Source organism: Cyprinodon tularosa, unplaced genomic scaffold (genome assembly GCF_016077235.1).
Source record: "Cyprinodon tularosa strain WSP-4 unplaced genomic scaffold, ASM1607723v1 ctg653, whole genome shotgun sequence".
Classification (NCBI taxonomy): domain Eukaryota; kingdom Metazoa; phylum Chordata; class Actinopteri; order Cyprinodontiformes; family Cyprinodontidae; genus Cyprinodon; species Cyprinodon tularosa.
Genome location: NW_024039400.1, coordinates 334,894 through 350,462, shown reverse-complemented (window position 1 = coordinate 350,462; position 15,569 = coordinate 334,894). Strand labels below are relative to the sequence as shown.

Below are 15,569 nucleotides of genomic sequence, written 5' to 3'. Positions count from 1 at the left end.
CATCAAAACAGGAATGGTTTTACTGGTGGAGGCCACTGACATTTTTTCCCCTCCTTATCTTTTCTGACTCTTTTTCACCAGTTTTGCAGTAGACTAGGGTCACTGTCACTACTGTTAGCATGAGGCGCTACCTGGACCCTACAGAGGTTCCACAGGCAGTCCAACTCATCCAGGGTGGCACATCAATACGTGCCATTGCTGTGTCTCCCAGCACAATCTCAAGAGCATGGAGGAGATTCAAGGAGACAGGCAGTTACTTCAGGAGAGCTGGACAGGGCCGTAGAAGTTGAGAGTATGCAGGCAGTTCCTTGAGAATGAAGGAATTGATACCATTGTTTGGCCCCCACGCTCGCCTGACCTAACTCCAATAGAACACCTCTGGGACATTATGTTTTGATCCATCCGACGCCGCCAGGTTGCACCTCAGACTGTCCAGGAGTTAAGTGAGGACCTGGTCCAGATCTGGGAGGAGATACCCCAGGACGCCATCCGTTGTCTCATTAGGAGTATGCCCCGACGTTGTCAGGCATGCATAGACACACGTTGGGGCCATACAAATTACAGAATACCATTTTGAGTTGCTACAATGAAATTTCAGCAAAAGTGACTAGCCTGCCGTATAATTTTTTCACTGTAATTTTTGGGGTGTCTTTGAATTCAGCCCTCTGTAGGTTGATCATTTTCATTTCCATCAAATGATGCGGCATCCTTTTGTTCCTAACACATCACCCAGTCCATATAGCCCAGTCAGTATAAATAAACAGCATGATTTTTTTCCCAATTGAGATCTTATGTGTTTTCAAAGTGTTCCTTCAATTTCTTTTAGCAGTATATATATATGTATATATATATATATATATATATATATATATATATATATATTTTGATCATTTTCATTACCATCAAATGATGCGGCATCCTTTTGTTCCTTACACATCACCCAGTCCATATAGCCCAGTCAGTATAAATAAACAGCATGATTTTTTTCCCAATTGAGATCTTATGTGTTTTGAAAGTGTTCCTTCAATTTCTTTTAGCAGTATATATATATATATATATATATATATATATATATATATATATATATATATATATATATTTTGTGTAGTCCTGCTTCTCTGACTGTGACTAACTGGATGTGATCTTTTAATCCTTTGACATGGGGGCTGGCTCGGAGCTTGTCTGCCCAGCTGTAGCTTTACTGGTTGGGGCCACCTGTGGAGCTTTTTGACAAGTTACACTTGTATCGCTGCTTATTTCTGTATGTCTGCTTCTGTATTCTTAAACCCCAGTCGGCCTCAACAGATGGCCGCTCAAACTGAGCCTGGTTCTGCTGGAGGTTTCTTCCCGTTAAAAGGAAGTTTTTCCTCTCCACTGCCGCTACAAGCATGTTTGGTGTGAGGGATTGCCTTAAATAGAAAATTCTGAATCAATTTGACTGTATGATTTGGTTGAATTGTATTTGTAAAGTGCCTTGAGAGGAAATGTTTTGGCGCTATATAAATAAACTGAATTGAATTAAATTAGTGATTGAAAAGATGAACTTAAAGCTGAATTACTTTTAAAAACACATTTGAATTAACATACATCCTGACCTAAAAAATAGTTTAAAAAAACCCCAAACAACTTGTAATTTTTAACCTGCATACAGTAAATATGCAGTTTCAGAAGGTACACAAGCTTTTTCTTCACATTGTACATTAAAATATAGTAAGATTAAAAAATGATAGAAGTTTACATTGATATTGACAAACAAGACATTATGGCATAAAACTACCGGTAAGTGTTTTTATTGATCCCTCTTTAACTTTAATCTTTAATAACCTAATAATATAAAACAATCCAAAACTAATGCAGGTTATGGGTTTCAAACCCCCCTAAATCATTTCTTGTTTTCCCTGTGCATGTGTTAGAGATCTCCAGGTACTCCAGCCTCCTCCCAGAGCCCCATAACATTTCCGTTGGTCTGAATGTGCCTGCAAGGTTGTTTGCCCTGTGTGTACTCCACCTCTCCGCCAACAACCACCGATAGAAGCGCCAGTGCCCTTATTGGTATACAGGAAGCTCACAGAAGGAAATCAAGTCCTCAAATTTGTTCATTATTAAATCTGCACCTGGGCTCATTGGTTATAATATAATATTGATGGTTCATTTTAAGTCAAAGTGTCAGTAGCAGTGCTATCACTAAGCAAAAAATGTGCCTACCTTAAAAGGTAAGACAAAAAGAGTATCACATCTGAATTTAAAATGCTTCGACAGATCAAATAATTTTCACTGCATTATAAGAGAGAATATAAAACTTTTAAATTCAGATTGAATGTTACCTCCTTCAGAAAGTCTGCTGTGTCTTTAGTCCACTTGATCCTCATTGTGGATATGGATGTTAGCTGCGGGTCCCTTTGAATCCTGCATGGTAAAGTTACAGTTCCCCCTCGCCTCGATATGACCTTGCTTTGTCCGCTCGTCACATTCAGTTTAGGCCCATTTTCTGTAATACAGAAATAGCAACTAACTTCATATGAAGATGGTTTCCTGCAAGAGGTTTGGAACTACATATTGATTCATTTGATTAATTTATTATTACAACTAATTGTAATTATTACTATTTACTGTACTACTATTGTTGTATTTGACTTTTTAAATATGTGTGAATGGTCAAAGAGTATCAGAATATCTCTCCATCTGTTTTAACGTGCACAAACCTTATGAATATCAGTCCCTAAGTGTTTAATTCCAGCTAATGCCAAAGAAAAAATTAAACAGCATATGGCATTTTGTTCCCATGTTTTGTCTACACCTCTTCTGGTAGTGGAAACAGACCATATTCTATAAAAACTAAAGACTAGAGAAGTGTGGTCGAATGGTGTCTAAGAGACGGAAGGTAGTCCACACAGAGGGAGTCTCACTCCCAGAAGGAACAATAGCAGACAATGAGGGCATTTACAAGTACCTCTGAATTCCACAAGCAAATGACAACCTTGAAGACGTGACAAGGAGAGCGGCTACAGCCAAATACCTCCAACGATTTTAAATTTTCATCAGAACTCTGGCTGCAGCATTTTGGATCAGCTGAAGGCTTTCAGCTACAGTTTTTGGACTTCCTGATAGTAAAGAATTACAATAGTCCAGCCTTGAAGTAACAAATGCATGGACTAGTTTCAGCATCCACCCTTTAAAGGATATTTCTAATTTTTGCAATATTCCTCAGATGAAAGAAGGAAATTCTACAAACCTCTTTGATATGGGATTTAAATGACAGGTCCTGATCAAAAACAACACCAAGATTTTTTACTTTATTATCTGAAATCAGTTTAATCCCATCCAAATAAAGTGACTGACTAATCAGCTTATTTTTCAAAGACTCTGGCCCAAAGACTATAACCTCTGTTTTGTCTGCACTCAGAAGGAGAAAGTTAAGAGTCATGGAGCAGGCCCTAAGCACCAGAGCAATAGAGGCCCAGATTTACCACACCAGACAAGGCCCCTGGTGCAGACTATGCAAAGAGGCCCCTGAGGCAATCCAGCACATAACTGCAAGATATAACATGCTGGCAGGGAAAGCTGACATGGAGCGCCATAACCAAGTGGCTCAGTGTACGGGGACATCTGTGTAAAGTATGGGCTGGAAACCCCAAGGTCAAAGAGTGAAACACCTCCAAAGGTGGTAGAGAATGACCAAGCCAATATCCTGTGGGAATTCCAAATTCAGACGGACCAAATGGTAACGGCAAACCAACCAGACATTGTGGTGCTGGACAAAAAACAGAGGAAAGCAATTGTGGTTTACATATCAATACCAAGTGACTGTGACATCAGGAAAAGGGAACATAAATAACTAGAGAAATACGAGGGGATCAGAGAAGATCTTGAGAAAACCTGGAAGGTCACGGCTTCAGTGGTACCCGTGGTCATTGGGGCACTCAGGACAGTGACCCCCAAACTTGAGGAGTGGTTACATCAGATCCCTGGAAATACATCAGACATCTCGATCCAGAAATGTGCAATTCTAGAAACAGCAAAGATGCTGTGCAGAACCCTCAAGCTCCCAGGCCTGTGGTAGAGGACCCGAGCTTGGAGGAAAAAAAGGAGACCTCACTCAGCGGTTGAGGAAGAGTTTTATTTTTATATACATACATTTTTATATACATATATAGCATTATATATATTAGTGGTGGGCCACTACTGCCGTTACGCTGTATTAGAGGGAAACGCCGTTTTTTTTTGCATTTGGCCCTTATTTTACGTTATTACTAGTAATGTTGAGATGAGCCGAGGCTTCGAGGCGTGTGTCGAGTAATGGAGGGGGCTGGTTTCCCCAAAGCGCGTGGGGAGGCGTGATTCATTTAGACGAGGGGCCAAAATTGATGACGTCCGAGGCCTCGCTACCGTGATACCAAGTGACCGCTTCGGGAAGAGGTTCAGAAAGCACAAGAATTTTGAAAGGCATCTAAACAGCCTCAGTGTTCAGTCAAGATGTGGGTGTTTGGAGAAGAGATGCTCTCAGCTGGATAAAGTTTGGATAGAATAGATTGTTTGGAAAAACAACCAATCCAGTTGCTTAAAGCTAATTTGGTTAGAATAAAATATGTAATGATCAAACTTTGAGTAAACCACCGGACAAAGCCAGTGTTAACACGTCAGTGTTAAGTAGTATTTTCTCCAAACTACGGTTATCTACATAGGTGGCCTCATCTGTAAGAGACAGGCTCCCGCTCTAGAGGTTGATGGTTCAAGGCCTTTCTTTGACTTTTGAGAGTTGCGATTAAACTTAATTATTTTGACTGATGAGACTAATTTACATTGTTTTGCCCGAGTAAAAATACAGATTGGGTAAATTATGTCGGTTAAGCCAAAAGATTGGTTGAACACAACTTCCAACCTGATTAAAACCAAAAAACGTGGAAAACGATCATGTTTGAAGAAATATGTCTAACACCTTTCATTTTGCTCATCATTGGCCAATTTACACAAACACTTTCACTGTCTGCTTGAGTTTTTTTCACTCAAATGGCAGAAAACTGTGTACCTTAAATGATTGTTCTAAGAAACTTTACACTTAAAGAAAACTTACAAAAGATTTTATTATACACACCACCCATTAATAATTTCAAAGGAACTTAAAAGGGGAAAAAAAGAAAAACAGTTGCAAAAAAATCACAGATTTTATTACAAACTGTAGTTCTGCACTCCACCAGTAGGTGGTGCCATGTTTACATGAAGCCTCATGAACTGAGGGGATCGTAGAAGCAATTGGGCCAAACGGTTCAATGCCTCATGAGGCTTCATCTCACCATCACTAGTTATTCCATCATGTTCTACTCACCCATATAAGTTTTGTGTCATTTGGAGCCATCCTGAAGATATTCCGTTAGGTTATATCCAGGTAACGTCTTCCTATGGGCAGTTGACTTGAAGGCACAAACTGAACTTTTCATAATTTATTGTTTATGGTACGCCAGCATTCATAACGTAGGCGAATCACTGTCCCCTAGACAGCCGCGATTATATTTTATATATTTATATCTTATTAAAACGAAGCGGCGCGTGTATGAAGTCATCCGCGTGTGCCGGCTACCGTTCATTCTTCCTGTAGCGACCTGTGGCCCGGGCTTCCTGTTACGACTCCAGTGCGCAAGCGCGTATGACGTCATACACGCGACGTCATGAAGTTTTTATTTTTTTTTTTTTTTTTTTCACAAATCCAAAAAACACTTTCAGAAAAGCAGAAACGTACAATTGAAAATATGCCATCCATAACAGTTTTCTTTCATAAAAAGAAAAATAAACATAAAACATTAAAGAATGAGAAAAAAATAGGGCTTGGTCGTCATGACCTAAGCACTTTGCGTCGCCGCCATCTTGATGGCCTCTTTTACCGCTGCTCAGACTACTACCTATGACTACCGCATACTGTACTCCCTCTCAGCCGTGTTTTAATTTGATTAATTTCACCTTAACTTGATTTTAACCATGGTAAACCGTTGCTGTATTGTGGGCTGTAACAGCGCAACACATGATCGCCATGGGAACAACATAGAAAATGGGTTAACTTTCCAACGCTTTCCTGCCTGGAGGCGCAACCACGGAGACCAAGCGTCAGAGATAAAGAGTCGTCGGCCAGCTTGGATCGCGGCTGTAAGAGGACCGAACATAACTTTCCACAGTATCCCGATGTCAATGAGAGTGTGTTCCCTGCACTTTCATTCTGGTAAGTTAAAGATGCACAGTTTTATTTTATAGCCTACATTGTGTCTTTCCTTCAAAGTTGGGATCTTTTACGGGAAAATAATAAAATCGGCAGCAGGAAAAGGCTCAAATACGTGAGAAACCCGGAGGGTTTAGGAAGGGTTGGCAGTTAACGTTACTAACTACACCTTTGAAACACATAGCAGCTAGTTAAAAGTACATTACATGCGTGAGTGGTTGTTAGCACTAACGGTTAGCAGTTACTAAACTAGCAGGTTCCAGAGCCTGTCTAAGCACAGCTTACCTTTGTACGGATTACTGTGTTCCCACTGTTTGCTGGCTTTATGATCTGCAGCTCCTGAACCCATCCATTCATGAACTGCACATGAGACTCCAAGGACTTGTAGCTTGGGAACTGTTTTGAAGTATAGGCACTCACTCATCGGTGCTCCACTCATTGTTTGGAACTTCACATGGATCCAAATTATTAATAATGCTGATTTTGTCAACATACCGGTCTGTGGCTTCTCTATTTAATGTGTCCCGGTAAATTCCAGATCCTTTTCGGGATTTTAACATCTTTTTTCTCTCTACTTCTACGTCTCTTCATTCAACAACAACGTTGTATCAGAGCTATGTTTACGTTAGCGTAGCCATCAAGATGGCTGCCACATACCACAATGCAACGCGGATCCCGAGCCCTATTAAATTAAATTAAATTAAACAGAAAAAAAACACAGGGGTTTAGCTAAAGTATATTGCAATCAAGTCTAAAACTTTAAGGCTTTGTTGTTCTCCAGTTCTCGAGGCATGAAAACTTTTAATATCGTTTTGGAATGCTTGAAAATTTGGAGAAACTTTAAAGAATCTGCACTTGTGGATAAAGAATTTTCCCATAATGAAAATAATATTACATAAAAATTCCACATTTTTATCATGAAAAGTAAGGCCAAATTTAACTCCTTTATACTCAAAATTAGGAATCACATTTTTTTTCTTTAATAGCCAATCATAAATCTTGTCCCAAAAAGACTTAACCACACAACAATTGAAAGATGTTCTTGTGATTCTAGATCTTTCTGACAAAAGTTACATACATTAACATCAAATTTAAATCTTAAACTTAAGAACTCTATTTATAGTTTTAAAATGAACTTATTTCATCTTTGGTAATATAGGAAATGAGAAAAATCTGGTTCTAACCTTAAGAACTTCCAACTCTGAAAACACGTTTAAAGATAAGTTCCTCTTAACTGGGAGAGGAAAAATTGTGTTGTTTATGTGTTCTCTAATCATTTTTTTATTAAATTTGAGATCCGTAAAATCGTAATTATCTATAGGAAGAGTGGGAAAGATTGGTGTTACATCAGAATATTTAATCATTCCTTTGACCAAATTTATCATGGTTGCCAGAATTGCCCTAATCAAAGATAGAAATTGTTTCTGTGGACAGTCTAAATCAGACATGGGCATACTACGGCCCCCGGGCCGTATACGGCCCGTTAGGTTTTTTAATCCGGCCCGCCGAACTTGTCCAAATTACCCTATTTTCACGACTGTAAGGCGCACATAAACGTCTTTTTTTTTCTTTTCTTTTTTTCCTCAAAATGTGCGGTGCGCCCTATGTGTGTTGTAACTGCGACTTTTGAGACCACGATGCAGAACTCCTCATCTCCTCATTGAGGAGATGATGAAAGCGTGGCTGAGGGAGGTGAATGTAAGAAGACCAGGTGTTTTTTTCCACTCATCACCAACGCTGTTAATCTGTGACTGAATGAACGCTGTGCTCGCCGTTATCCCGGGGGTCTGACAAAGGAACTTCAACCGCCCGACATCGGTGTGAAGCGGCCGTTCAAAGTAAGGCTGCGAGCGGCGTGGGAGCGATGGATGACAGACGGAGACCACAGTTTCAGGATAAGTGGAAGGCAGCGCCGGGCAAGTTACGCCACCGTTTGCGGATGGATTGTAGATGCTTGGACTACTATGTGTCTGCTGGCTCTGTTGTTCAAGCTTTCGCAAAAGCCGGCATTATTTCTGAGGAGCTGCGCTGCACGGAAAGTGACTCTGACAGCGAAGAAGGAGAAACTGGCACGTCTGATTTAGCGCAGCTGTTTAATTCAGAAACAGAGGATGATGACTTTGATGGGTTCGATTAATACTTTGTAATAAATACATTAATAAAGCACAATCATACTCAGTTTTGCTCCCGCTCTATTTTTCTACCTGAAAGCTTAATTCAACAGCAGCCTGTGGGCGGGTCTCCTCCTCTTCAGCGCGCTGGCTGGCAGGTGTTTTTTCATCTAAATAATCTAAATCTTGCAGCTATATTTGCTGTGATCAGTGGGAATAAAGTAGTTTTAATATGTTTTTAAGTGAGAAAGTCCACCTGAAAACTTAATAATTGCAGTCAGTTCATCCAGATTACTATTTCTGTCGGAGCCGCTCAGACCCCCACATACCAGCGGTGCACTTTGTAATAAATACATGAATAAAGCACAGTCATACTCAGTTTTGCTCCCGCTGTATTTTTAAATACGCAGTAGAGGTATTTAAACGTAGTAGAGGACATGTACCTGTATATAAAAAACGCGCCCTATAATCCGGTGCACCTTATGTGTGTGTTAAATACAGAAATGGCACACATAACTGAGACTGCGCCTGTTAGTACGGTGCACCTTATGGTCGTGAAAATACGGTGTCGTAAAAACCCATGGATGTGTAAAATCCTGATTCATTTCCTATTCCCCTCTAGACACACTTTCCAGCTGACATTAAACATGAGCGGACCAAAGAAAAGAAAAGTGGACACTGAGTGCCGAGTGTTTAAAAAGGAGTGGACAACAAAATATTTTTTTACTGATGTCCGATCAACGGCTGTATGTCTGATATGCCAAGAAACGGTTGCAGTTTTTAAAGAGTACAATATCAGCCGTCACTTTGCCACAAAGCATGCTAACTACGCTAGCAAGCTGTCAACACAAGAACGGGCGGCTACTGCTCAGAGGTTGGCAGCTAATTTACAGACTCAGCAGAATTTTTTTCACCGACAAACTGCGATCCAGGAGTCAAGTACCAAGGCAAGTTTTTTGCTGGCATTCAAGTTAGCAAAGGCTAGCAAGCCTTTATCCGAAGGCGAGTTTTTGAAAGAATGCATGGTAGACACAGCAGATCTCTTGTGTCCGGAAAGCAAAGGCAAGTTTGAAAAAATCAGCTTGTCACGCAGGACAGTGACTCGGCGTGTGGAACTGATTGACGAACATATAGTCAGCGAGTTAAACAAAAAAGCGGAGTCCTTTAATTTATTTTCACTAGCACTGGATGAAAGCAACGACATGAAAGAGACACTGCTCAGCTCCTAATTTTTATCCGAGGGATAAATGACAGTTTTGAGATAACGGAGGAGCTTTTGAGCATGGAATCGCTGAAGGGGAAAACACGAGGAGAGGACTTATATGAACAGGTGTCTGCTGTCATCGAGAGAATGAAGATGCCTTGGAGTAAGCTTGCCGGTGTCACCACGGATGGATCGCCAAATTTAACTGGAAAAAACGTCGGGTTGCTGAGGAGAATCCAAGATAAAGTGAAAGAAGAAAACCCTGACCAGGATGTTATTTTTCTTCACTGCATCCTTCATCAAGAATCTCTGTGTAAGTCTGTATTGCAGCTTAATCATGTTGTGGATCCAGTTGTAAAACTTGTTAACTTCATACGAGCAAGGGGACTTAATCACCGTCAGTTCATTGCGTTCCTAGAGGAAACTGATGCGGATCACCAGGACTTACTTTACCACTCTCGTGTCCGCTGGTTAAGTTTGGGGAAAGTGTGCCAGCGAGTGTGGGAGCTCAAAGAGGAGATTTGTTCGTTTTTGGAGCTAATGGGGAAATCCAACGAATTCCCTGAGCTGAGCGATGAGGACTGGCTTTGTGACTTTGCGTTTGCTGTGGACATATTGTCACACATGAATGAGCTGAACGTTAAGCTGCAGGGGAAAGATATGTACACAAATGTGAGAGCCTTCAAATCCAAGCTGATTTTATTCTCCAGGCAAATGTCAAACAAATCTTTCGCTCATTTTCCCACACTGGCCATGCAGAAGGCCACCCGAAACGTGAAGAAATACTGCAAATTACTGGACGACCTGCACAGAGAATTCTCCCGTCGGTTCACTGATTTTGAAAAAATTGAAAAGTCACTTCAGCTGGTGTCCTGTCCCCTGTCACAAGACCCCGAAACAGCACCGCATGAGCTGCAATTGGAACTGATCGATCTTCAGTCTGACTCCATCTCAAAAGAGAAGTTCCGATCTCTTAAACTGAATGACTTTTACGCTTCACTTAACGAAGCCACATTTCCAAACCTCCGGAGGACGGCACAGAAGATGCTGGCATTGTTTGGCTCGACCTACGTGTGTGAGCAGACTTTCAGCGTCATGAACATCAACAAAGCCCGTTACAGATCCCGGTTAACTGACCAACACCTCAGATCTATTCTGAGAATTGCCACAACGAAACTAACTCCAGACTTTGATGCACTGGCAAAAAAAGGAGAACAACAACACTGTTCTCACTGAAATGTGAGTTTTTCTTCTTTGTCATAAAAAAATAGCAACTTAAAGACCCCTTCCTTTTGTTGGGTAATAATATGTTCTGAATGTTGAAAGTGATTCCATTGATTTTTTTTTTCCACTAAATGTTGAGTTCTTTAAATCTGCACCTTCAATTGTCTGTTTTTTTATACATTTCAATCCCCAGGTTTAATAAATTACATTGCTTGTCCAAATGCTTCTGGCCCGGCCCTTCTGTCAAATTTTAGAACCCATTCTGGCCCTCAAGTCAAAAAGTTTGCCCACCCCTGGTCTAAATTATATTTTCTTTTAAATACTGTGTAATCCAGAATATCACCCTTTGTGTCCATAAAATGTACAATGGCCCAGATATCCTTTCCCTCCCATTCTCTGTAGTATAGAGATTTTCTCTTATACAAAATAAATTTGTAATTCCAAATAATCACATTATGTGGCGTAAAATTGTGCGTATATAACATTTTCCAATACTTTAGAACTTGTGTGGTAGTCTGATAATTTATTTGGTAATTTGACAGGATCAAAGTAACATCTTATAAGAAATTTTGTTCCTCCAATTTTTTGAAAAAGTTGTGAAGGGAAACTGTCTCCAAATATCAATAAGAGAGTTGCTTTTGCAAAATCTTGTAATTGTTTGATTAAATTTATGGTCAAGATATTTTGTAGGGAATCTATCATACCATTCATCGGGAGCACAATTGAAATCTCCTATCAATACAATACAAATACAATCCGTTGGATATTTTAATTTGAACTCCTTAATAACCTCAGAAATTCTTTCTAATAACAGTTTGTTTTTACCCTGTCCACTATATCCATAAACATTTACTAGAACAAAAGCAAGACCATCAATATTCAATACCACAGCAATCCAGTGTCCTTCTGAGTCTTTTTCTACTTCCAAAACATGTGCTGGGCAGTTGTTCATGCAAATGGCCACTCCAGCAGATTTGTTAGTTCCATGGCTCAATGAGATTGTGTCCCCCCATTGATTCCTCCAAAAAGATGTGCCTTCTTCACTTGAATGAGTTTCTTGCAAAAAAAAAAAACACATTGTGCCTTTAGTCCCTTGCAAAATAAAAAGATAGCTTTTCTTTTGGTGCTATCCTTGAGTCCCCTTGTGTTTAATGATATAAAGAACATTTGTGACTGAAATTGTTCATACAACTTAACCGAAAAGTTTAAACAAATAGGCTAGTGTAACTTGCCTTGATAAAATATATATTGGACCCTCTTATTAAACGTTTTGTCTGTCATCTTTTTGAAATTCTCCTGCTGGTATCCTGAAGCAGTTTATGCAAATATTTGTATATCCTCAATGAAGCTGAGCGGTCCACGAAAGTACGCTCTTTTCTTCTGATCCCATGCCTCCTTGATTCTTGGCCACAGCTTCTCTCTAGCAGCTTTATCCTCCTTTGTTAAATCTTCAGCAAATCTGATACCGGCCTGTTTGCACACATCACAGTCTTTGGATAGCCTCCATATCTGATTTCTACATTCTTTTTTCACAAACTGGATGATTACTTGCCTTGGATGATTTTGCTCTTTTTTCCCCAGGCGGTGGACGGAGTCCATCATGTCATCCATATTCCATGCCACTCTTGGAGCAAACCATGGAGTGAAGTGGGATTACCACTGCTCTGGTATCTTCATTTTCTTTTTCTTCCAATCCTTTCACTTGAAGATTCCATCTTCTTTTGTATCTTTCCTGTTCCTCACATCTCAACTTGATTGTTTTCACTTCTTCCTCCAGCATGCAAACTTGCTTTTCGAGCTCAGCCATTCATTTCTGGTAATTAGCTACTTCTTCACGGAGAAAAGCCACCTGACTAGTATTTTCCTCCATTTTATTATTAAGTTCTTCCATTTTTCTTTCTTGGGTGTTGAATCTGTCAGCCAACTTATTAACCGCTTCTAGGATCTTGTTGGTAGCAGCTTCTACCTGCAGGTCTCTGTCTTCTGCGGCTTTATTTTTCTTTGTAGCTGCAATCTTTTCAGGGGTGGATGTTGGCGCACCACGCTAGTTCATGTCGGGCTTCTCTTTTCTTGCTAGCATGTAGTTATGATCCGATTCGGCCATAAACAGTGTCGAATAACCCGGTTTTTAAATTCACACAGAATTCTGAATTTATATTCTTCGTTGTTGTTGTTTTTTTGTAGAGTTCACACTAAACTGCGTTTTTAACTTACTTTTGAGGGACCGAATTAGGAGGTCCGAAAAAACGTTGCTGCTATCTTACCAGTATCTTAGCTGTTCCTAGGACTGCACTCTTCTGGACAGAGACCTCTGATGTTTTACCTGGAATCTGCTGTAGCCACTCTCCTAGTTTGGGGGTCACAGTGCTCCAATTACCACTGGCACCACTGCTGCTCTTACTTTCCACATCTTTTCTAGCTCCTCCTTCAGCCCTTGGTATTTCTCAAGCTTCTCGTGTTCTTTCTTCTTGATGTTGCTGTCGCTTGGGATTGCCACATCTTTCACTACTGCCTTCTTCTGTTGTTTGTCGATCAACACGATGTCTGGTTGGTTAGCCATCACCTGTTTGTCAGTGTGGATCTTGAAGTCCCATAGGATCTTAGCTCGGTCATTCTCAACTACCTTAGGAGGTGTCCTCCAGTTTGATCTTGGGACTTCCAGCCCATACTCATGGCAGATGTTCCTGTACACTATGACAGTTACCTGGTTGTGGCGTTCCATGTATGCACTTCCTGCCTGCATTTTACACCCTGCTGTTATGTGCTGTATTGTTTCAGAGGCATCTTTGCACAGTCTGCATCGGGGGTCCTGTCTGGTGTGGTAGACCCTGGCCTCTATTGATCTTGTACTGAGTACAAGATCAATAGAGGCATCTATAAATATATAAATATATATGTATATATATATATATATATATATATATATATATATATATATATATATATATATATATATATATATATATATATATATATATTAGTGCTGTCAATCGATAAAATTTTTTAATCGCAATTAATCGCATCAATGCCTAAGTTAACTCGCGATTAATCGCATTTTAATCGCTAATTTTTTTTCTGATTGAAAATCATTTAAATACTCTTGATGACATACAAAAAATACATACAGGCTAGGTTTGTGCCAATTTTCTTTTTTTAAAATGAAAACAGGTCACAGACACTGATTTATGCCATAGAAACATATGGCAAGAAGATGGGGAGGCATGTAGCAAAAAATAACAAATATGTAGCCAAAAAAAAGGCCCTGAAAACAGGCTGATGTAAAAGACAGTCTTTACAGTCAATACAGTCTTTTGAACAAAGACAAGCATTTTACCCTACTGCTATAAAATGTAGTACAGTTAACATTAGATGTTAATTAACCAAGGTAATAATGAACAATTTTCAATCAATACATCAAAATCAATAGACCGACATCATGGAGGTAGTCTATGCTCTAGAAAGTTACTTTTCAGCCTCTTAACAAAAATGAGAACGCACACACACCCACCCACCCACACACAGACACACCCACCCACATACACACACACGATACCGACCTGTGGCGTACACAGACAGCAAGAGTGCCGTAGCAGATTCCATTTCACCTCAGTAATCTGTTTTCTCAGCGTATTTCAGGTTGCTACTAGTTACCAGACACTCAACTTGTTTGTTGGTGGTGGGGCTTAAAGAAAAGGCACTAGCGCTACCCAGTGTATGAGCGTCTTTTTTCCTTGAGGAGCTCCGCTCTCGAAGCCTATGGAAAATGCATAGACTGGGGGAAAATAGCCCCGCCTTCCCGCAGGCTGCAGCGGGATGTACTTGGAAAATTGTACCATAAAACCACATAGCGTTAATCTCACGTTAAAAAAATTATCGCCGTTAAAATGGCCTTGCGTTAACGCGATAATAACGCGATAATTTTGACAGCACTAATATATATATATATATATATATATATATATATATATATATATATATATATATATATATATATATATATATACTGTATATATATATATATTAAGGCTGGGCAAGTTAACTTGTTATTATCAATCAATTAACGCCGACAATTATTTTATCTCGTATTAACGCAGTTTTTATTATTATTTTTTTTATTACTGTAAAAGTCTGTTGCTCCCAGGCTTTTATATGGTAAAGCTAAAAGTACCGGAACCGGAAGTACAGGAACCAAAAAAGAAAAGAAATTGGCGGATAAACAAGCCAACAAACATGGAGAAGGGTACGGCACTTGTACATGGCCATTTTCATTTTAAAGTTCTTTCAGACGGCGCAGTCGACAGAAGCACAGTTATTTGCAATCACTGCAAAGTTGAATTGTCTTATCACCAGAGTACTTCGAGTCTAAAATATCCCCTAAATGCAAAACACACAGTTGATACCAGCAAATCATTTAAAGAAACAGACAGTGGCGCGAGGCTAGTGACGTTAGATGCAGTGTGTGGGAGAAGTATAGATAAACAAAGGCAAGAGAAGCTAACAAAGGCCGATTAGTATACTTACAGACTATTTCCCTGCACAGTAAATCCCAGCAATGAAGTTTTTTTTTGTGCTTCACCTCACTATAACAGGGACATTTGGTACTAGACTGGTTATGCTGTTCCCTGATGTTTGTGCTGTTACCTCAGAAATTGCCTGTTTAATGCTATGATTGTGACTCAGGATTTTGTGGGCAGTTTTTCTTTAACTGCTATTGTATAAACAAAATGCTGATGTTAAGTGTTTGCAGAACAAATGTTATTGCACTTTCTTTAATATGGCAGAACATTTAAAATAAAATTGTGCTATATATATATATATATATATA

The 15,569-nt window shown here is 39.6% G+C and overlaps 1 protein-coding gene across 3 annotated transcripts in view; it reads right to left on the bottom strand.

Moving 5' to 3' along the window:
* LOC119799209 (hyaluronan and proteoglycan link protein 1-like) overlaps nucleotides 1–15,569 on the bottom strand; it is a 76,451-nt gene that overhangs the window by 20,406 nt on the left and 40,476 nt on the right. For all 3 annotated transcript variants that reach the window (XM_038309018.1, XM_038309017.1, XM_038309019.1), the window contains one exon: nucleotides 2,325–2,488. In XM_038309018.1, the coding sequence (XP_038164946.1) occupies nucleotides 2,325–2,488 (164 nt within the window). The remainder of the gene's footprint in view (nucleotides 1–2,324; nucleotides 2,489–15,569) is intronic.